General features: G+C 53.8%; 1 protein-coding gene across 1 annotated transcript in view; it reads left to right on the top strand.

Moving 5' to 3' along the window:
* Nucleotides 1–3,758: 3,758 nt before the first annotated feature.
* PBX1 (PBX homeobox 1) overlaps nucleotides 3,759–23,121 on the top strand; it is a 125,899-nt gene continuing 106,536 nt past the window's right edge. The window contains 2 exon segments of the mRNA XM_040564720.1: nucleotides 3,759–4,636; nucleotides 7,232–7,305. Coding sequence (XP_040420654.1) covers nucleotides 4,446–4,636; nucleotides 7,232–7,305 — 265 coding nt within the window. The 5' untranslated portion in view covers nucleotides 3,759–4,445.

Genomic DNA, 23,121 nt, shown 5'->3' with positions numbered 1-23,121 from the left:
CTGGGGACTGGGATCCTTTGCCAGGGGAAATTATTCTGAGCCTATTTCCCTTCCCTTTGACATTTTCTGTCTTATCAAAAGCCAAATGAGTAAGGAAGAAGGTTAATGACTAAGCTGACAAATAAACATCCAGTTCAAAAAAGCAACAACATTTCCAGGAAAAATTAAGAATCTCCCCTGAACAGCAGCTAGGAATTTAAACCCTGCCACATTTAACCCGAGAGGGACCATCCATTTGGAGCTCATTGTGCTACCAGGGCTGCAGCTGACTGGGGAACAGGACAGGGGGTGGTTTTTCCATGGAATATGGTACTGGAAAATTGCAGAAAAGGGAGGAAAATTAATTTGGTCATGAAGAATGGAAAAGAGCATCATCACTGAGGTATCCCAGGTACCCATCCCCTGAAGTGGGGCTATATATCGACTACGGGGTCTCAGTTTTCGGACCTCAAAGTAAAAGAGTCCGTGGAACTCAGGCTGTCCTCACCAAAATGCAAATGTGTAACGATTCACCGGGCAGGAGACTGGTTTTCATCCTGTTGTGGCATGGGCATCAGGGAATGATGGTGGGGAGATGCTTCCCTAGTGCTCAGAGAAACAGTGTGTTTGGCCTCAATTTTCCAGGGCTTCGCTCCGCCACAGTAACGGTGCATTAACAACAGCTTGATTTTCATTCAATAAATAATAGGAATTATGTCATGATGGAGCCACGATTTTAAACAAGAGGCTCCCGTAAATGTTTTCTTCAGGAATCTGTGATAAACCAAAGACAGTGTCAGACGTACTCACAGGGAGCAGGGACAGCAGACTTGGACTCTGTCCATCTGCTTCGCCATTGAAACAAAACCACTTTATAATAACCACAGAGGAAAGGAAGCGATGCAGCTTGGCATATACACTTATACTATGTGTGGTGGAAATGTTTATTCTTTATTTCAGGAAGATTTAGTGGGTGTAGAGATAATAGAGCACAGCGCTTGCTTGTGTGCTTGTGTCTTGGGGAAGGAGGGGTGGTGGTGTTTGGGCTTTAAGGGAGTTCAGTGTCGGCTCCCGAGGGGAATATTTTCGGTAATACCTATTGCAGTCTCAGGCACTTGGAAGGCAGAAGGAGACAGTGGGATGAAATGTGCTTTTCAGGAGAGGTGTTGTAAAGGCCCCAGGATTAGTTATCTCTGACAGGAAGGATTTTACAGACTCCGGTAGACGGCAGAGGCAGAGTCCTGGCCGTTCCTGACTGCTCCTCCAAGGCCCCGTGCTGGATGCCTCCTGTGGAGCAGCTTGGGCCGCAGCGTCCCTCTCCCCATGAGACACCACGGGGTGAGCCTCGGGCTCACCTACCCCATGGACAACTCCTCTCGCCCCCATGTGAGCCTCATCTCCTACCCGTGACGGCTGTCCTAAGGGTCTTCTGGCTCCCACTGTCTGGCATCTACTCAAAATACTGCAGGACCATGCTGTGACTTTGGAAACGGGGAAAGATTTGCAATAGAAGAGTCTGGGGGGGTCAGCAGACCACCGCATCCCATCCCGTGTGCCCCGCTATCCCTGGGGTGCTGCTGTCCGTCCCCCCAGCCTGGCCTGTCACACCGCTCCCTGTTCTGTTGTGCACGTGGAGCTCTGCTGTGCTTCCTCTCCCTGGAGCTGCTCAAGATCAAACCTAAACCCTGTGCTGACCTCTGGGGATGGGAGAGTCCCTGCCAGATTTTGAGACAGCATATGTTTTAGACTTGGTGTGCGAGCAAGGGAGTGAAGAGATGACTAAGTGTCTGAAAGTTTGGGCCTTTGGAGAGAAGTCCCTTGGCTCCTGGTTCCTTGGATTAAGTTCCATTTCCTGTGGAGCCATGGAGATACTGGATATTTTCTCCTGTTTTTTGGCATTTTTGAAAAAGTAAAAAATATATAGATATGTCTTGGGTGAGAAAACAAATTTTTGAAAAATTTTGGCAAGTTGAGAAACAAAAAAAAATGTGTTGAGTGAAACATTTCATAGTGACAAAAATCAAAACATCTCACTTTGCCTTCAACCACTTTAAAACATTTTAATGGTTTGAAAGGAAATTTCAAAATGGAAAGTCATGTTTTGCTTAAAACACTGGAAAGTGTTTCATTAACGAGGAAGAGTAGAAGCAAAACAATTGCCTTATTTTTTTTTCTTTCCAATAAATTGGACAGCTCTGTCCCCGACCTGCACTGAGGTCAGGGGCTGGGGCTGTCTTCCCTTACAGTACGAGGGACTTGGAGCTTGGCAGCCCTCGCGTCTGATGAAGTCATCTCCCAAGCAGGAAGTTTTTCTGATTACCATAACTACCTTTTACATTTTTTTAATACAACTTTTTTAATACAACTTCAGCTGTCCCTGCTCACCCGCTGATGCCTACAGAAGTATTTTTGGTGACGTGGCAGCCTTGGATCCAGGAGAATGCAGAAAGGGGCTGGGGAAGTCCTTCACCTCTTGCGTGCCATGACACCATGACAAGTAGATCTGAATTGCAGTCTCCATGGCCTTGGGATCTCTGCTAGCTTCCCCTGCCCTGAGGATGTACGGTTTGGGCAGAGCACTGGCTGCAAAATCACGTGTGGGACCATCAGGGTGTAAGTGCCATGCGCCAGGCCTGCCTGGGACACGGCCTGTCCTGACTCCTAGTGGGGTCATCATAACGTCCCCCAGCCAGAGTGGCCCCTGGGCTTTAGATCGTGGAAGAGGAGCAGAAGAAGGTGAGGAGATGCTGTGGATATCCTTGGCCTTGCCCGGCTGCCCCAGCAAACCCCATTTATTTGTGCCCCTTTCCCCTGTCCGCTTGCTGGGCCACTGAGGGTCCCCTGTGGCTGCAGACAAGATGTTGGCATGTGGCTTAGGGAAAGCACTGCCACCACCATCTTATGGGGATGATACATCCCTATGAGCCCCCTCTTCCACGCCTGGGGCTGTTTTGGTTTGCTTCAACCCTCCCCATCCTTCCTTAGAGGATCTCAACTGTTGGCTGAATGCTTCCAGGCAAGTCATGGCTCCCTCCCTGTGGCGCTGCAAACCCCAACGCCATTTCATCGTGCGCAAGAGAAAGCCAAGGGCCTGCCTACTCAACAGCCACATCTTTGGGACGAGCTCTGTGCCACAAAACGGCTCTGCTCCCTCCATCTCCCCACGGCAATGGGGTGAGGGAACGGCACCCGCTGCGGGGCCACCTCTGCCACCCCACGGCCACGCACCCCAGGGTGCGCGTGGGGGGCACGGGCACGGCCCCTGCTGCTCGGGAAGGCCCGGCTGGCCTCGTGGGTGGAGGATGAGGAAGGAGCAAGCCAGCAGGGCGAGGAGAGAGGGAAGGAGCTGCCTGGGGGGCACGGAGCCCCTGTCAGGGGCAGCGCCTGAGGGGAGAACTGGGGGAGGGGGGGGCTGGTGAGGAGGGGGCGCTGTGAGGGGGGGGAGGGGGAGGAGGAGGGGGAGGAGGAGGAGGAGGAGGAGGAGGAAGGCCGTGGCCGCTTTAAGGCGCGGGCGGGGCGCGGCCCCCGGCCCACCTCTGAACCCGGAGATTGACGGGCGGCCGCCGAGGGGGCGGTGCGGCCCGCGGGGCCGGCCTTCCCGCCGCCGCCGCCAATGGGGCCGGGGGGGCGGAGAGCCGCCGCGGCCCCTTCCTCCCCCCCGCCTCCTCCTCCTCCTCCTCCTCCTCGGGCTCCTCCGTGCCAGTTTGAGGAGTCCGGAGCCGAACAAAAGCAGGCGGCGAGGGCCGGGGCCGGGGGCTGCGGGGAGCGGTGCGCGGAGGCCCGGCCGGAGGGCAGCCCCCGCTGCCGGGCACCGAGCGGTGCCGGCGGCCACGCAGCCCCGAGCCCGGCCCGGCCCGGCCCGGCCCGGCCCGGCCGGAGGGAGGGTGGGGGAAAGTTTGGAGCCCTCCCCCGGCGCGTCGCAGCCTGCCCGCCGCCGAGCTCCGGCCCTGACAGCGCCCCGCTCGGATCCGGAGCCACTCCGGAGCGGCTCCGGAGCGGCCCCTGCCCCGCCGCCCCCCTGCCCCCGCCGCCGCCTCCCCGGCCGGGGCTGGGCTGCCCTGCTTTTGGAGTCGCCGCCGTTTCCCCTCCCTTCCCCGGAACCCCCCCCTCCCTCGCTCCCTCCCTCCCTCCTTCCCTCCCTCCCTCCTCCTCCTCCTCCTCCTCCTCCTCCAGCAACCGAAGGGATTTTTTTTCCCCTTTCTTTTCACCCACCCACTTTTTTTTTTTTTTTTTTTTGCGGTTTTTTTTTTTTTTCCCTCCTCCTCCTCTTCCTCCCCGCCGCGGAGCTGGAAGCCGGCGTGAAGGATAAATAACAATAAAAAAAAAAAAAAAGGCAGCGCAAAGAGGAAGAGGCTGGGGAGGAGGAGGAGTGGGGGGGGGGAAGGCACGAAGAAGAAGAAAGCGAGCAAGAAAAGAAAGCGAGGAGCCGAGCCCCGGCGGCAGGGAAGGAGGCGGCGGGGCCGGAGATGGACGAGCAGCCGCGGCTGATGCACACGCACGGCGGGGTGGGGATGCCGGGGCACCCGGGCCTGTCCCAGCACATGCAGGATGGACCAGGCGGGGCGGAGGGGGAGGCAGGCAGGAAGCAGGACATCGGAGACATCTTACAGCAGATCATGACCATCACGGACCAGAGTTTGGACGAAGCGCAGGCCAGGTGAGGCACCGCGGGGGGGGGGGGGGGGGGTGTGCACACGCACACACGCGATAATTTGGGGGCAGGTGCCGGGGAAGTTTGGCCGGCCCGCAGCGCTGCCGCCGCCTTTTGTGCGCCCCCGGCTCGCCCTTTGTTGGCCGCCGGGGGGCAGCCCCGGTGCCCCCCCCCCCCCCCCCCCCCCCAACCTCCCGAGTCCTGCGGGGAAAGGCCGGGGGCGATCGGGGCCGGGGGGGGCGGCTCCGGGCATTGTTCGCTCTGGTGGGCGCTGCCCCCCCCCCCCCCCGTCCTCGGCAACTTTGGGCCAGTTTCGGGGCTTTGCGGCGCCGTCCGGCAGCAGCGTGCGAGGGTGAGGAGCGGATCCCCTCCGGATCCCCTCCGGATCCTCCAGGAGCTGCGGGTCCCGCTGCCGGGGCCCTCTCTTGCTGTTTTTCAGGCCGTGTTTTTGTGCTTGGAAGGCGTACGTGGACCTTTTCCTTTTTATTTTATTATTATTACTATTATTATTTTTCTTTTTTGATTGCAGAAGTGTTTAAAAAGGACGAAAAAAAAATAATAAGGCTGTGAAATGCAGCAGCTGAAGTGCCCTCGGCTTGGAGCAGTGCGAACCTCGCGCGCGCCTTCCGAGGTGCTAGCAAAAGTTAAGGGGGAAAAATATCCCAATTAAAAGCGCCTTTCAAAGAATAACGCTAAGAAAGTCGTCCGGGGGCACCCTTGAAATTTCTCCTGCTAGGTGTGGTGCCGTTCCCCTGGCATTTACGCTCCCAGCTGGAGCGGATTGCTAGAATATATTGTTCCTGGAAAAACGCACGGCGCAGTCCAACAAACCCGCGTCACGCCAACTTCCAGGGGGATAAAAGTGCCCCCCAAACCCCAGCTTACCTCCTGCCCCCCAGGTTGCGTGGGGCTCCCGCTTGGCGAGAGAGTTTGGGCTGACCTTATTCAATTTTATTTTTATTTTTTTGATCTTCGTGCAGGGGCAGAGCAGCTCTCAGGAGGAGGAAATAGTGCACTTTCCTCCCGGCCAGATGTGGGGAAGCGAGGGGGTCTCCCTCCTGAAAGTTGCAGGAATGGTGCGTGTTCCTGCGTGGATAATTTGGGGGGGGGTTAATCAGATCAATAAACCCAAGCCAGAGCAGACCTAGGAGAAGGCAATATGGTTTTGCCTCGCTGGGCTATTTCAGCTGCTTCCTCGCAGTACTTTTTTTTTCTTTTTTTTTTTTTTTTTTCCCTGAGCTGCCAAACGCACAGTATTTATCAATGATGTTTAGCTTTGCATTTCCTGCATCCATCCTGCTATTTGCGTGGATGTTTTGCTGCTTTTTTTTTTTTTTTTAAGCGAAGTTTTGGGAAGATGCACAGCGTCAGTATTATCTGTAAGAGGGCCCCTACAGCATACGGACGTGATTTGTGTATACCCCGATGTCTGCACCCATCTGGGTGTGCTGATAAGGGGACGCTGTGGTTCTGCGAGGGTATATACCTTTGAGAGACTTCATCAGAGAGATAAATCTTTTTAACATGTTGTGGGTGGTGGGGTAAGTAGTGTGAATGTTTGCCAGATGTTCACATCGTCTTTGCGTGTAATTTCGGTTGGTAAACAGAAATCCCGTAACTGGCGCCTGATAGGAACAGCCCTTTATACAACTGAACCCGTGGCAAAATGATCGTATGGGTTAAGGAAAAATAAATAAATCCTGCCTCAGCAGGCACACGGTGGGTTTTAAAGCCGGCCGATTCAAACCACCCCCCCAGAGTCTCTCCTTTCCTCAAAACCCACGGGAGACCGGTCAGCTCCGAAACAACAACCACTGAAAAGAAAGGCAGCGAGCAGGATGCCTTCCACTTCCCAGAAGCATCTGGCTGTGTTTTGTTTTTTTTTAATGCGTTTACTATCCCAATTGTAAAGAATTAAATTTTAACACCTGCAAATAGGCTGGCTGTATGCAAGAAGTGTAGCACGAACGCAGGGAAATGGATTTATTCCTCCATATGCGCGCGTGCCTGTGGCTGTGTGTTTCTGTACTCCAAGTTGGGCGCTGAAATTCCCCGAATTGACAGCTCTAAGCAGAGGATATTGCCAGCCCAGGGAAAAAAAGGGGGGGACATTTTTTCTTTCCCCTCTGCCTTGCAGAATGAGCTGAATGAAACACATGGCTGGGTTTAATATCGGAGGTGGGAGACGGAGAGAGCCCCGCGCTGCTCGTGTGTGTGTGTATTTGAATGAGGTAGTTACACCAAGCTTGCCTTCCGAACCCTGGCTCTGGCTCGGTGAACACAGCCCGCCTTGCACTTTGCGGCCGTGAGAGCCGCTCGGTGGCAAATACTAATTCCGAGCAATTCCCAAATTGGTGTAATTTATCTGCTCTCCGTTAGCTAGGTGGCTGCTGGCGGCACCGCTGCTCGCGCGCCTCGTCCCTCGGGTCCCGGCGGGGACGGCAGCGGCTGGGCCTGGGGTCCGCTGGGCTCCCAACCCCGGCCAAAACGCGTCCCCCCCGCCCCCGGTGCTCGCCGGGGGGCTGATGTGAATTTTGGGAAGTTCTCCCCGGCTGCGGCAACGTCCTAACCTCACCCTCCCCCCTTTTCTTCTCTCCCCAGGAAACATGCTTTAAACTGCCACAGGATGAAGCCAGCCCTTTTTAATGTCTTGTGTGAAATCAAAGAGAAGACAGGTAGGAAATCAGTGCTGTTCCTTCTACTATATATATTTTTTTCCTGCTCTTTGAAGGTATTATTCCACAAAGTTTGTGTGTCCCACCCCCCCCCCCTCCCTGGTCCGTGTGTAGGAGTGTTTAAGTGGGGAGAAATAACTCGCTGGTATTTAATGCTTCTGGCACTGGACTCGCATGATGTGGTTTGTGTGCGTAAGGGAAAACGCTGTGGTTTAATTTCTATTGTATGGCCGCTCTTTATTTCTTGTTTTCTGGGGGGAGAGAAGGAAGAAAATGGAAAACCTTGCAATTTCTCTCTTACTCTAGTTTTTTCTTTAAAAATGTGGCACTGTTTAAAAAAAATTCCTGCCTGTGGAGTGTGTGGGGAGAAAAACAAAATGCAATTGCGCAATTTTACTACTGCTCCTGGTTTGGTAAACCTAAAGGTTTCTTTTTATTTTTTTTTAACAAAGGGTTAAAATGCTCTTGTCTGCCAATCATCCGGGCTAGCTCACATAAGAGCAAGTTGTCAGCTGCCTTTAGTGAAAGCAATATATTAGATTGTTAGTTACTTTAGGGTACTGTTGTTTTATGACATGGGGTGTTCTCAGGCTTCTAAAGAAGCTAATGACATGAGAGCGTTGGCTCTGCCGTTTCCCACTTTCCAGACCTCCTACCATGTACTAACACACTTATAACACATCCCAGGGGGGCATTTAAATTTTAAAAGCAACAATTAAAAAATAGCAGTCATCAATCAAGGGTGATCTTAAACAACAGATGCTCAGGAAAGGACATTTAGCAACATGCACCACTTATTTATTTATTTGCTGGAATCCTTTTTTTTCTTTTTTTTTTTTTTTTTTCCAATGGGGGAAATTATGGAAATCCAGCATGGGGGGGGGGTGACTTGTCTCTGCCTTTCCGAGCTGATCGGAGGTGATCAGCGGGCTTCTCTGCGCTGATCCAGCGGCCTTGTTTTAGCACGCTGCAAAGTACTTGACTTCTCCCCCCCCCCCTCCCCTTTTACAACAAGGACTGTAACAGTCAATAATTCATATCTAAACCATATAAGCAAGGGCATGACATGAATGAAAGTGACAATAAATATGATTGTACGCCCCGTTGATATACATTGATAGTTACACATAAAAGGGGAACAGCTTTCGGAAACCTGAATCTGGGTCTTACTTTTTTTTTTTCCTTAAATATATATAAACCTGTGTAGTGCGAGCAGCTGATTGGAAATACAATTACTTGACTCCTGCAATATATATAAAACGACTAAGGGGGCCTATTGTTAAACGCTGTTTGTGCAGCTTGTAGCCTAGACAAAGCACCTCCGATGGCATTCAGCTCTCTGAAGTCCTTAAGGCCGCGTTGTCTGACCTTCCCGAGGAGTCGGGCGTTGGGTGGTTTCTTTAATGCCATGCGATGGGTTCTGCAGGGGAACCTCTGCAGAGTTCATACGGTGTAATGAGAAGGAGGTGGTATACGGATAGAGCTGTTTTTACAGTCTTTTGCTGTGCGCCCACCCCTCAAAAAGGAGCCCTCAAGTTCCTTTCCCTCTTCCCTCGTCCTCCTGCTTTTATTTGGTGCTAGCCGAAGGCAATGTTTGTCTGGGATGCTGCGTGTGCTGCCGGCGTGCTGGTGCTCTTTGGCAGGGTGACCGATGAATCCCAGCTCGCCTTCGGTAGCGGTGCAGTCAAAGTTTTGGGACGGGGAATCCACCGGGACCGGCCCAGGTGGCTGATGCAGGCGACATCCTAACGGGGATGCCGCGGGCAGACGTGAGCTAATTCCCGCCGGCCGAGTGAGAGGCGGCAGGCTGAAGTGTGCCCGTGGAAATAGAGGCTGCTCAGGTGTGGGCTGGGGCTGTCTTAGCCTTTTTAAATTTTTATTTGTTGGTGTTGTGCCTGGGTTACTTGGATACAGCGCTGCTGAGAGAAGCCTGAAGAGGTTGAATTGAGGTGGCTTTTGGAGCCTTGGTCGTCTGCCCTCGGATACGGTGGCTTATTTGTGCTTTGCAAATTAAAAACCCTCCTCCCCTTTCCCCCATCTGCATCCCCAAAAGTCACACTTCGTAAGCGAGCAAACGGCCAGATGGTAATTTATTATTTTTGTTATTTATTTGCCATTACCGCTCAGTGGGCCCGACTGCAGCAGGAGGTCAGCCCTGATTTTGCTGGGGATGAGAAACGCGGGGTCGCAGGAGGGTCTGTGCGGCAAAGTTGAGCCGAGTTCTCCCTCCCCGCTTCCCATTTTGCTTCCCAGCTTTTTACCGTGTGCTGCGGGGGGTGTTGTGTGAGCTGTCACCTGAAATCCCGCTGGCTGTTTGTGGTCACCGGTGGGTGTTGGGAAGTGCCCGTGTGCATGTCCCCCCCCCTCCCCGGCGTTATGATGTGCAGAAATGTGCATTCAGTTACCCGCTGCCTGATTTAAGTGACTCCAGAGCCTTATGGAGACTTTACCACTGACTCTCGCAACATTATGGCTAATATTTCATAGCGTTAACATTGTCTGAGCAAACCCAAAGTGTCCATAAAGTTCTTCGAAAAAGAGGTCGGCTTTATTGGCCAACGAGTTCCCTTCTGCACCTGGGCTTTTCAATTATTTTAAAGCGTTTATAAACATTATTTTTTAAAGCTCACCGATTAGAATCCATCGGTTCCTTTTGTCTGCAGCCTGGAGATGGTTTCTTTTGGGGCGATGTTTGTTTAGAAGCAGTAAAAGTTGGGAGATTTGGGCTGGGTGGAAGCGTGGAGAAAAAAAATTGCCGCTTAAATATGTGTGTAAGTTGTCCGCGTTGGTTCGGTGTGTTTTCACTTGCTGTTGGCTGCTTTGTTGTGAGCGAAGGGGCAGGACTGCCTTCAAATGGCTGGCTGGCTTTTTGGAATAATAATTATGGAAATAGGAGGCATTGTTGTCCTAAATACAATTGATTCTTCCATCAATAGGAATTGAAATCGGATATTGCATTGCTGATTTATAAAAAGTTTGAAGGCAGGGGTAGGGGCTCCGTCTTTATGTCCTTTTTTTTTTTTTTCCCCTTGTTTTTTTCCCTTGTTTTTTTTTTTTTAAGCTGTTCCCTGCCTGAGCAGAATAGCTAAGTAGAAGAATCAGGCAAGGCATCGCAGGCGTGGGGTCCTTGGATGGCAAACTGGAAAATATCTGCTGTCAAAACGCAGCAGCGTCTATTTCAGCTGGGAGCCTTTTCCAACTCCCATCTCGTTCGGTGGGGACCGGCGGGGAGAGGCTGAGCACAGGATATATGGCCGTTTAATCTGATTCCTCCTCCTTAAGAGCTTTTCCTATCGTTTCACTTTCTCTGCTCTTTTGGGGGAGGTGAGGGCGTCGGGCAAATGGTACTTCCTAAAAAGACCCTGACTCCTTGTTTGGAATCCCCCGGGTTGATTTTCTCAGCCCCTCGCCCCTCTGTGTCGAAGGAATTGGGGTTTAAAAGAAAAACCTGCGTACGACCAGGAGATGGGATTTACTAAGTGGAATATTTATAGGCAGCACTGATTAGCCGTGCGATTGTTGTTGAATAATGGGTTTATTTTTTTAATTTTAGAACATAATAGCTATATAAGGTGCCTCTTAGTTACCTTTCCCCGTGCATTATCTTCACCAAACTTAACTCAAATCAGATCTTTGGAGGAGGCAGGATTTTTTTTCCCCCTTCTTTTCTTCCTTAACACCCCTTTGTTCTCTCCAGCTCTGTGTTCAATTAACACCCCCATCACAGAACTGTAGTCTTTTTTTTTTTAATGTCTGTTACTGTATTTCACTTCTGACACCTCTCTTATTATTCTTGCCTGCCATTTCTCTTTAATATAGCAATTACGTTATGGGGTTTCTTTCTTTCTTCCTCCCCCCCTGCCCCCAAAGGAGGGAACGGGGGCAGCCGTGGTGAAGTTTGTGGCGGGGCAGGATGCGGCATCGGCCTTTCCTCCCCTCCCCGGCCCTCCGGTACTGTCTGAAACCCTGCCCTCCTTCTCTCGTGCATTTCCACGGAGGTTTCCCAAGGTGCTGGGGCGGGTTAAGCCCCCCCCGGTTTGAATCGCGGTGCGGTGCTGCACCTACGGCTTAATTCTCCTTCTGCAAAAGCTAATAATGAAAGTGCTGCAGCTCCAGCACCGAAGGATCTGCGGCCCTGCTCTGCTCCGGGAAGTCCAGCATCGCCTGCCTGCCCTTCAAAGGGTTTGCTTTATTTTTTTCCCCCCTTTTTTTTTTCCAGCTGGAAGGCTTTGGAGGGAGAGGTGATGCTTCTCCTCGCCAGCCGGGCGGGCAGTGGGTCTGTCGGTGCGGGGTCTGCTGGGTCCCTGGCTGCTTTGGGAGGGGAAGGCAAAACATTTCATCGTCTTCTCTTCCCCGTTTCATCGTCTTCTCATCCCTGTTTCGTCGTCTTCTGTTCCCTGTGGGCTCTGCTGAAAGCAGGGCCTCTGCTGGCGGCTGATGCTGTGCGGGGAAACCTCTGTGCAGCTCGCGATTAAATTACTTCCAGAAAGCTGCTAGCTTTAAGGGAAAGGAGGGAAGGGAACGTGCAGGAGGCTGAGAGGCAGGGATGGTCTGCAAGGGAGGACGGTGTCTGGGAGATGTTGGCTTGAGGGGGAGGGCCGTATCGTGCAAGAGGAGCAGCAGCCACCTCTGGGAGGGATGGAAACCAGTCACCCCGACGGGAAGGCTGGATGGACCCCGGTACGCCCGATGGGTTACGGGGCAGCAGCCTCCCCTGTTCTGTGGGGTCGGGCCTGTGACCCCGCTGCGAGTCCTTTTTCTGAGATTTTTCTCCTCAAATGCAGCCTGGTCCATCGGGGACCTGCCGAGGATAGGATGGCATCGGAGGAGCGCGCTCGCAGCGAGAATTCCTCCTTTCTCATTTTGTATTTTCTTCCTCTCCCCTGGTAGCACGTGGCTGGTGCCGCTCTTTGAATGGAGCAGGCTTAATTAGGTTAATCAAAATCGGCCTCCTGCGATTCACCGGGGCAGGAGTGGGGGGGAGCAGGGGGCTCCAGCGGGCTCCTTCTCACCGCCTCCCCCTCGGGCGTCACAGCCAAGAGGGGGACCAGGCACGGCGTTACCATCCCTGCACCTCGGGGAGAAAAATCCCCCGAATAGGAGAGCAAATCCACTCGGTTTTGTTCCGAGGCTCGTTTATTTTGGGGTGCCTGTTGTCAAATAAACTTTCCTGTGGCTGCGGCAGCCCCCTGGGCCCCTGCCCTATTTGTTTCCAGGGAGGTGGCCGAACCCCCCCGGAGATGGCTTACGGGGATGGACAAGCTCGCACAGCTCCTGGGGGGCGAGAGCAGGAAAAATACCCGTGTTAACCAGGTGCGTGCGCAAATAGCTGCTGTCATAAACATGTTGTGCGTCTTCCCCATCGCCACGGGCTTCTCTCCGCTCCTCACCCCTTCCCTGCGAGTGGTCTCAGCGGCGAAGTCCAGCCCAGGGAACGAGATCTCGTTACCGGGCCGTGTAGCTCCAAACGAGAAACTCGGAAGATCTTTCAGGCCTAAATTTCTCCGGGGAAAATGGCTCTAGTTCCCTCATTTGAGACCTGCGAAGGGATTTCCCCCTCTGAGCGCTGGCTGTCTGCGAGCAGAGCTTTTTCTAAACGGTCTCCAATGTGGGATTTATTCCTCGGAGCAGGCTCGTGCTCTCGGTGCCGGCCCTGGCGTTGAGGGCAGCAGCTGTAAACAAAATGCAGAGAAACTCCGAGACAATTTCATCAGGATTTTTTTTTTTTTTTTTGCCTGTCACAGGGAAATTACTGCATGCAGCAATTCTTTAGGGGAGCGGGGTGGTGGTTTAAATGTAAATGGGTTGGTTTGCAGGGAGATGCACTGGGCTGTGCTGCTGGTCGTGCTTCTGCTGAATCAGAGCCGGGGATTTTGGTGGGGAGAGCGGAGAAATACGGGAGTCCTCCTCTGCTGCTGGTGCAGCGCCTCATTTCCCAGTCCTTCCTTTAATCGGGAGCCGCTGTGTTCTGTTAATGAAGCTCTGCAAAGGATTTTGTGATTTATTTTTTTTCCTTTAAGCTCTATTAAGCATTTTGGTATTGTTTTTTTCCTTCACGTGCCTGGAGTTGGGGCGCTTTGGGGTGTGGGAGATCCCAAGCTATGTGCTCTGTGCACTAGGGGGGTTGTTTGCCGCACGTGCAGCTGATGCAAAATAAAAGTGGGCAAGGAGCAGGGGGTGAATTCGTGTCCAGAGAAACCACAGGTATTATTTTTTTTTCCTAGCCTTGAGTTTTCTCCTGCCTTGCCTTCCCAGGGCAGTTTTCCTATACAGTGAGTTTCTTCGTACTCAGGATCTGAGCCATGCTTGGTTTTGGGGCTTGCTGGGAGGGAAGCAGGGCTGTGGCCCCCCAAGCAGGGTGCTCCTGGAGGGCTCCATGCTTTGGGGCTGAATCCTTGGGCTTCTGGGTGCCAGAAGTAACGCTCCCATGCGCAGCAAGGATGTGTGCTTTCCTGCATGTGCAGCACCTAACGAGGGAACTCGGTCCTGGGTCGGCCTTTTGAAGGAGGTAATGTGATTTACAGCAGTGGATCTGGTTAATAATCTATCGCAGCTTCTGTATGCTCAGGGGCTGCTTTTATTCCCAGCCAGGTGTTCGCAGGCCAGATCAATACGTCCCCATTTGCATGGGGCAGCCCATAATCTAATAAACCCAGGCCCTCCCCAGCCTCGCTCTGCGTCCTCAGCTTTCCCCGAACATCCGCGCGGAAGCAGGCTCGGTTCGGTCGGCCTGGCAAGCATCGGAGAGGCGGGCGAAGCTGTTGGTGAGCACTCTCTGGCCTCTTGACCGCCAGTCTGGAGCAGCACGTGACGACCGGACGCTGCCAGGCTATGTGAGGCCCCGATATATCAACCCGTACCGAACCCCGGGCTGTGCGCTCTGTTTGGGCTCCGGATCACCGTGTGGTGCTCCGCAGGGCATCCGTCCCCCTCGCCGGCGTGTTCCGGAGGCAGAGGGCTCAGGGTTTTTTTGGTGAAATTCCCCCCCTCATCATGTCGCTTTTGGGGAGCATCTGCGGGGAACCGTGCTCGGGACCAGAACCGGTGGTTTGAAGGGCTGGGCTCTGAGTGCTGCGAGGTCCGCCTCGGGGGTGCCGCGTCCCCCGGCGATCCGCTGGCTGAAATAATACAAGGTGGCGGGCGGGATAGGTATAAATTACAGAAAGCCGTGGCCTGAGGAGGCTGCAGGCTGAATACATTGAAGTGTGGAGTCGCCAGACCAGCGGCAGGGCTGGGAAGCTGCGCGCTGTCGGGGTGGGGGAACGTGGGGCTGTTTTCTTATGCTGTGCGGGGATCGCTTGGGCTGGAATTGGTTTGCTCCTACGTCAGGCATTTAAAAAAAAAAAAAAAAGGCACTGAGGAATTAAATCTCTTGGCCTTGTTCGTGAGCCCTGCCCTTGTGTTATTTTTTTTGTAAAGCTGGAACAATGTGGTCCTGAGACACGCGGTCCTGCAGCCAGCTATACGCCAAGGAAAGGGGACGTGCTGGGGGGCAGAGACCCCTTTGTGCCCTGCCTGCAGGCTGGGGGACCGTGATCTCCCCTGGTCCGAGGAACAATCCTGCACATCTCCTGCTTGTTGTAAAGCATACCGGCCTGGCCCTGAAGTGCCGGCCCCAACTCGGCACAGAGGTGTTTTCGGAGGGGTTGCTGCTCTCCTTCAGGGACATCCCTTCCGAGGGGGGCACCGAGAGGGGTCCTGCAGCTCCCCGGGTGGTTCTCCTGTCTCAGTCGTGTTTGTAAATCTGGGTCTTGCTTTCCTCCCTGCAGTCACCTTTTCTCTGCGGTTTCCATCGGCGGTTGCTAATCTCCCTTCCCGGGCCCTTAATAGCTTTCTTCAGGCCTGGTGCACAGAGCTGGGGAATGGAGGGAGGAACCCAGGCAATCACTTGGCTGGGAAAACCTCCGCATACAGATTTTGCTCTACCAGCTCCTTCCCCTGGCTGCCCCGTGCCAGGGAAGCGCCCTGCTCATCTGCCCGCACCTCGTGGAGCTGTTTGCTGTCACTGCATCGCAGCGTTTCGGGAGCTCGCCGCAGCAGATCGCAGAAATCCCTTCCGACACCTTGGGAGAGCAGCGCCTCGTCACCGTCCTCTCCCTGCCCGGCGTGTCCAGCTTGCACGGCCTTTTATTTATAGGAGAAGCTGTCCCCAAAATAGCCTTTTTCCTTGCCTTAAGCTGAAGGGCTGTTTCCCAGCCCCTTTTTAAATAACACACCGATAGATTGAAAACCCTCAGAACAGGCAGTGCTGCGAGGAGTCGCAATAATCTGAAATAATAACTTTTGCAATTTTACTTCAGTCCTGATGGAAAAACAAACAGAGCTACCTCTGACTGGTTTTGTTTCTCATCCGAGTCCAAACCCAGGAACTCAGTTCCTTGCTCCTGCAGCTCCTTTTCGGTTTCCCACGCGGCGTTTTGTAACTAAACATTTGGCCTAGCCTGGCTGGCCTGCCCGTCCTTGTTATTAGAAGAGGAAAATCAAGTTTCTCTCCTGGTTGGATAACATTTTCAAATTCCAGAGTGATGTCGATTAGCAAAATTAGCAGTGGCAGGTTAACCGGCAGAAATACCGTTCCAGTGGCTAAGTGTGCATTGTTCCTTCCTGCTCCCTCCCGAACTCCGGCGGTCCCGATCCCGCGCACGTTTCCGCAGTGCAGGGCTCCTTTCTTTCTAATTCAGCGCGCCTATTTCCTTTGACATTTGATATTTACAAGGCTGGAGCCAAAGCGAAAGCGAATCTGCCTATAACTCTCCGAAACGTGCCTTTCTAATTTCAACATTAATGTTTCAAAACCCAAGCTGCTTGTGGGTGTGCGCTGGCTTGTTTACACACATCCTTCTTTTTTTTTCATGCGCGGTGATTCTCTGGTGAAACATTAAAAATGATACAATACCTGGCGCCTGCTGGTTGTGCCTCTGGATGGATCGGCCTCCGGGTTTAAGCTCTGAATTCAGCTTTTAACTCGAGCGGTCTCTAATGTTAAAAGGTTGCATTGTATTAACTCGGTCCTACTTTTTTTTTTAAATGTGATTTATGTGGCGCGGATTGCAGATCTCTAGACAAAAGGCCCAGGCCACAGGTTAAAAGAAATGAGTTGGAACTTTTTAGTGATCGATCCTGAGGTGGTAGCTTGGGACACAACCTTCTCCCAGTAGGTTTTGTGTGAAGCCTGTGCTTTCAGCTTAACAGCCTCTTTCAGCAGGGCGTTTGCTCTTGTGTGAGCAAGTTATGGGCAGTGGGAAACCCTCCACCACCGTCATGGAGGTGGGGTTTTGAAGGGTTTCTTACCCTTCCTTTCAGAGGAGTGCTCTTACTTATTTCTGACTCGGATTTGACAAGCTCCTGGCTGCTGAGTTTTGTTATGCGGTTCCTGCTAAGACCGAGGAGCCTGCGCATCCCTGCTCCCAATGCAGTTGCGTGTGTGGGGGAGCAGGTGGCAGGAATGGTGTTTTCGGTGAATGTATTATTCCCCTGGAAAATCCTGGCTGTTAGATATGGTCAGCAGATGTGAAGTGCTGATCGGTATTGGTGATGGGAAGGGGAGTTGCAATATACTTTGCTAATGGAGAAAAATCCGAGGAGCAATTCCCTGATTTACGCTTTCAGCGATGTGAAATGAAGCAGTCTGAAGCGCTTTGCTCAGCAAGCTCTTAGCAGACTGCTTCCTCCTTTGTACTTCATGCAGAATTTTGCAAAGAGGACGTTCCTCAACTTCGTCACGTGAATGCGGGTGCTTGGTTTGCAGACACTGCTTCGGGAGGTGCAGAGCCTCCAAAATACATCCAGAAAAAGCATCGCTCCTTTTCCCCGGGGTCGATGCTCGCGTGGGAGCAGGAGCGAGCTCCCTCTCAGCTCCCTCTGAAGCCCCGGTGCAATTCTGTCCCCAAGTGGCTGAAAAGGTCATTTAGCGCAATAACAAATGTTTCAGGGCTTTTTTTTTTTTCACTCCCTCAAATAGTGAAACCAACATCCTTCCCGGGGGTGGACGTGCCCCAAGAAGGATTATCAGTAGGAGCGCCTGGGCTGGGGCTGCTCCTCTCCCGAAGGTCCCCGGCTGCTATTTGCACATCCCGGGGTCTGACTGCGGCTGGCATTTCTCTGCTTGGCTGGAATTTACTTTCTTCCTGGCAAGGGCATTCGGTAACATTTGCGCACCTGGGCTGCTTAATCTTTGGAGGGGTTGGGGGATATGGTGGAGAAGGTCATGGGGCAAAAGTGATCTTTTTTTTTCTCTGCTTTCTTTATTGGCAGGAGGCGGCGGTGCAAGCAGCTGTTAGGCACCGTGTCCTCTGCCTGGGTGTTAGCACAAGGGAGAAACTGCATTATAGAGTGTGCTGGTACCCATGCTGCCACCTGGGTCCTGCTCAGTTTGATGTTGGGTGGGTGAGGGTTGGCCCTGGCTGCGGAGAGCTCAGACCCTGCCTGCTTTCCCTTTGTCATGGTGAGAAAGTTGGGCAGCTCTGGGCTGTGCTCCTGCTGGTGCCGGAGATATTTGCCTATCTCTCTGTGATGCCAGCGTGGGTCTAGGTCCAGAAAATGGTGTGGTGCTGGCTCATGGGCACGAAGGGGTTCTTGGGGGGGGGGGGGGGGGGGGGGGGGGGGGGGGGGGGGGGGGGGGGACAGGGACGATGCTCGCACCAGTGTGTGGTGGTGATTGAGGTTTAGCAAGGCTATCCCGAGGGCAAACAAGGGTTGTTTACCTTGAAAAAGCCATAGAAAAAATGGAATAAAATAAAATATAGAGAGGTGGAGGTACGGGAAGTCCCTGATCTTCTAAATGCACCTGAGGCAGGTGCTATGCAGCAGGAAGGTGGCAAAGTCCAGGCTGATGGCAGCACAGAATTTATTTTCTTTTTTTCTGTGGTGTTTGGTTAGGCCTTGGAAACATCCCTTGATGAAGGGAACATGTCCAGCTTGGTCGGATGCTCTGTGGGCCAAAAGCAGTAGCAAGTGTCAGGGGGGCTGCGACGCCTTGCTTCAAGCCCTAAAGGCCCCATTTCTAACTTGTTTTTGGTGCTTGTGAAAGGAGTATTGAATTGTTGTGGCTTGAGGGGGGAGCTGGAGGTCCAGGTCTGTTGAAGTCTGGATCTGGAGCGAGTTGCTGGAGGTTTTGTAGGAACCGTGAGGTAAATGGCTGCAGGGAGCCAGGCCCGGCCTTCCTGCCGCCCGTCGGAGCGGCTCCGCCGGCTGCGGGCCTGTCGGGAGCGCGCCGGGTCTTGAACGTCGAGGCGTGTGGCTGTAGGCAAGGGCGGCGGACAGACCTGCTTTATTGTATGCAGGCTGTGATTGAGAAAGGAACTGCACAATTAGGAGAGGTCCCTGCGGTTTGTGTTTGAAAGGAGCTCTATTAGAATAATTTTTGAGCTCCTGTTTAATCGGGAGGCTGTCTGCGGATGGAAAGTGGAAACCGCTCTCGCGGGCCCTGAGCATCGCTGGCGTGTGTGGCAGATCTCCATTGCTCCGTGTCCCCTTGTCCCGGTCCCTTCTGGGTTTTCCTTCGGTGGCTTTTTGCTTCGCCACGAGTCCCTCCTTGCCTTGGAGTCCGTCCCTTTTCTGTGACGAGGCAGGATGGTGCCTGGGCCTCGCGGGCCGGGCTGGCGCCGGGGAAGGGCTGGCCGTGCCCCGCTGGGTCACACAGCTCTCTGGAGGGCAGTCCCGAGCTCCAGCAGGAGCGCGGAGGAGACCTAAATGAAGAACAAATGAGAACCGTATAGAGACAAATGGGAATCAGATTTAGGAAGCAGACGAGACAAGGCTTTGGAAGGGAAGGGGCACGGGGGCTGTTTGCGTTAATCAGTCTCCTTGGGTTTCAGGCAATGATAAAGCAGATTTGTGTTCTTTTACCTTCTCTTCCCTCTTTCCCCCAGCCCCCTTCAGTTTCCGGCTGTTCCTCTCATTCGCTGGTCCAAAAATAGCCCTGGATCCAGCAGAAACGGCATCTCCTCCCCGAGCTCCCACCTTCTGCAAACGGGATAAGTGGCCGGGGCCTCCTGTCCAGCTTCCCCTTCTCCTGGCTGGTTCTCCCCGTCTGGAGCCCGTTGTCTGAAGAGCCAGGGCCACTGCCGGAGGAGCTTTTCAGCCTTTCTGGAGCGAGCAGTGGAGCAGGCTCCTCCAAAGCACGTTCTCTCAGTGGAGTCGATTTGTCCTGGCACACTCTGTGGTGTAATTTAGAGGCAGCCCCTAGGGACTGGCAGTGCTCGGAGCAGATCAAAGTTTCTCTGTCAGAGGTCCTGGGCAGCGCCTCCGAGATGCTCGAGTTACCTCCTAACATGTGCTCCTCGGGGACGTGGTGGAGGCCGGTGGCAGAGGGAGGACCCTGTGTTCCCAGCCTCCACGGGCGGGTTATTTCTTTGCCTAGCTCCTCTGCAGGCGCGTGCTTGCTTCCCATGCCTCCCTCTTTTCTCCGTGGTCATCGTCTTTGCATGCAGTAGGCAGATCTGTGGGAGTGCTGGAGCTGCATGTAGCTTTGGAAGGATGAACTCGAGCCTTTGATCCCCTGGACTTCCAAGAGTCCTGGGGCACTGTCTTCCCCGTCCTGCCTGGCAGCGAGCAGTTGTCTTCCCAGGCAGAGAGGCCAGACCAGAGCTGGAATTAGCAGTTCCCCTGCTCATCTCTGCAGCTCTGTGTCCCGTGCTGGGACAAAGAATAAAAACACAAGGAATAAAACTCCCATCTTGATAGGGAATGTGTCCCCTGTGTGTTGCCGTGCCTTCTGTGGCTTTGCTGCTCTGGCACACAGGGCTATTTTGGTTGGTACCAGGTGGGGTTGTTGGGTACAGAGTTGTTTCGCTGTTTGCTGGTGGGGAGCAGGGAGAAGAGAGTTGCAGGGTAACCTCCAGCACACAGCAGTGGATTGCTTTCAGGTGCTGTGCTGGGCTCTGTTACGGATGCAGCACGGTGGGATGGCTTGTGCTGGGCACCCTTCCCCTCTGGTGCTCAGCAGATCTCTCGAGCGCTGCAGAACCGCACGTACAGTCGCAATAACTTTCCTTTGTGGCCTGGCACGTCTTGCAGATGGGCTTTGCTCCTCGCTCGATGCTGTGCCTGGTCTGTGCCGTGGCTGCCCCTTGCTGTGGTCCCCCAGCCAACCTCTCGTGCCGCGGGGGGACAGCACACCTCCCCTCTGCGGCCAGGGGCATCGGAGCTGCTCGCTGAGAGCTGTTCAAAAGAAAATTTATTGTGGCTTTGCTGCCATCACTGACAGCCCGGGAGGGACTGATTTAAGTAGCGTTTGCAAGGCTGCCACAGGGCTTTCCAGTTGCAGACTGGTTTGGCTTTGCTCCGAGGAGCAGCATGAAGCGAAGGAGCCGAGTGTGCCCTGCGGTGGCTTTTCCAGGTCCCCGAGGTCGGCACAGGGAGGGTGAGCTTCCTCCCTTCTCAGCAGGCCTTGTGGCCACAGGGACAGCGGTGGCAGACCTCTGCCACTGGTTCTGAGGCCATTTGCCTCTGTAACCATGCTGTGGGCACTCGATTCCCCTGGCTGGTGCTGGGGGCACTCGCATGCTTTAGGCTCCCCGGCCCTCGATGTATCCCAGAGGTCCCAGTCCTGTGCCGTGCTTCGTTTTCCTGTGTTTCCAGGGAGGTCTGCATGTAAGATGCATCTCGCTCTGCCAGCAGGCTTTCCTTTAACCTTTCCACGGCGGGGCTTTAAAAAAAAAATAAAAATATATATTTTATTAGGAAATTCCCGTTTGGTTGCTTTAAAAAGCAAGCCCTTGTGGCTGGCCCCTGGCCCGCCGCTAACAGATTTGTTTGAGAAAAGGCTGCGCTGGCATCCTGCTTTATTGAACATGCCTCCTGGGAAGCTGGTTTGAATATCCTTCTGTCTCCTCGGAGCAGGGAGCTCTCAGGACTGCCTGCCGCCATGGGGATGGGGAATGCTCTCCTCTCTCTTCCCTCCCACCCCTTCCCCTTGTTCAAAACTTTTTTCTTTTTTTTTTTTTTTTTTTTTGAGGAGAGAGAGCTATACACCGTGCGTCCCGCTCCATGCGGCTTTTCTCTTTCCCCACGGAGTTCATCCAAAGTTCGTATCCAGACGATGAACAAAGTGGCTCAGACCTTTTCCTGACTCCTCACCCTTTGTCCTCATCACTTAGTGACAGACAGGAATCAAATGCCACAGACGGGCTGACGGGACGGGGCTGTGCGAACGTCCTCCGGTGGGGAGGAGGAGTGAAGCGGTCCCGGCTGGGTGGGGGCTTGCCTTTAAACTTTTTTTTTCCCCCTTCCCTGGGTAAAGAGCGGAGCTGCTTTTACTTCGAAGGGCAGAGGGGAGGTGCAGTATGTTTTTTGGCAGAACCCAGATAAATTTCTAGCGACAATAGACGTGGGGAAGGAGGACCGGATAGAGTTAGGCTCGGTAGTTAGCGCTGGGTGTGCCTCCCGGGGAAGGAAGGGGCTAAGGGCCGCTCGGGATCAGGGACATTTGTGCCTTGGGAGGGATGGAGGCTGCTGATGTCGGGCTCTGCAGATGAGGTTTTCCTTGGGAAAGGGCCCTGGGCATTGCCCTCTCTGGTGGCATCTTCATGCAGGTGTTTGGCGAGGCTGTGCATTGCACCGCAGACCGCCTGCATCGACTCCCTGCTGGAACAGGACGCTTTTCTTGAGGGACAAGGGGATTCATGGTCCTGGTGCCATTCCATTTCCATTGCCCTGGCTCGGTCTTTCACCTCACCTGGCTTCAGAGCTCCCCTCCGGGTGCTGGGTGGCACCCGCTGAGAGATGCAGGGCGGTGGGGTTTAGTGTCAGGGGGCAGCAAGGGCAGCCTGGTTCACCTGGGCAGCTGGCTTGTGCTTCTCGCTGCAGACTTGCTCCTTTCTGCCCAGTGCTGAAAGTGGCAGGAGGAGGGCTGTTTCCTTAGGTAACATTTGGGAGCGCTCAGGACATCCCGCTCAGGCTGGCAGGGAGGGAACGGAGCGGTTCAGTTTGTCTGCTAGCGCTCGTCTAACTCATTCAGCTGTCAGATGCTTCGGCTGAATCCCGATGGGTATTTATCCCCCTTTCAGACGTCTTCCCCACCATTCAACTTCTTTCGTCTTTGTCATTATTTTTCATTAAAAAAAAAAAAAAAATTAAGATGACATGTATCAGGAATGCCTGGAAGTCCCAGACGAAAGGACGGCGGCGCCTCATGGCAGAGATTTACTGGGTGCTGTATGCCTGGTTCCTTGGGGGGCCTGCTTTGGGCAGAGGGCTGGGGTCCAGTGGAGGGTAAGGAGCCCACGTGTACATCGGTACAACTTGCTGGAGGACCACGCCGTGAATATTTGAAGCTCCAGTGCTCTGAGGTGAAAGTTTCCATTGCCACTTGCCAAGGGCAAAACAGTGACCCTTTTTTTTCTTTTCTCCACCCGTGCTGATTTCTGGAAATGTCCCGGCGTTGCGTGCGCTGCTGTTCTTCTGGCACGGACGAGTGGCTGCAGCCTCCCGTGTTATCTGCAACACCCTCTGGAGCAAGCTCCGGGGATGAGGTACGAGGCAGGGCTGGGGGCTTGGCTGCTCTGGAGCCACCCCGGAGGCAGGGAGATGCGAATATCTCCCGTGTAGACAAACTCCACGCCCGGCTGTGCAAGGCATCGGTGTCAGATAGGGAGGGGAAGCATCGGAACAGGAATTAGGAAGGGGCATTTCCATGGTTGGGCCCTTAAATGGGGAGAAGTGCCCTGAGTTGGCAGGTAAGAGGAGTGCCTCTGCTTCGGAGCAGGAGCTGGCCCCAGGACACGGAGCACGGGGCTCGGTCCCAGCCCTGACCGCAGTGTCCCACGCAGGGGTCACCGGCGGCAGCAGGAAGGGGCCGGGGAGCTCCAGGCTTTG

The sequence above is a fragment of the Cygnus olor genome, chromosome 8 (genome assembly GCF_009769625.2).
Source record: "Cygnus olor isolate bCygOlo1 chromosome 8, bCygOlo1.pri.v2, whole genome shotgun sequence".
Lineage (NCBI taxonomy): Eukaryota > Metazoa > Chordata > Aves > Anseriformes > Anatidae > Cygnus > Cygnus olor.
This window is presented reverse-complemented; position numbering and strand designations above follow the sequence as displayed.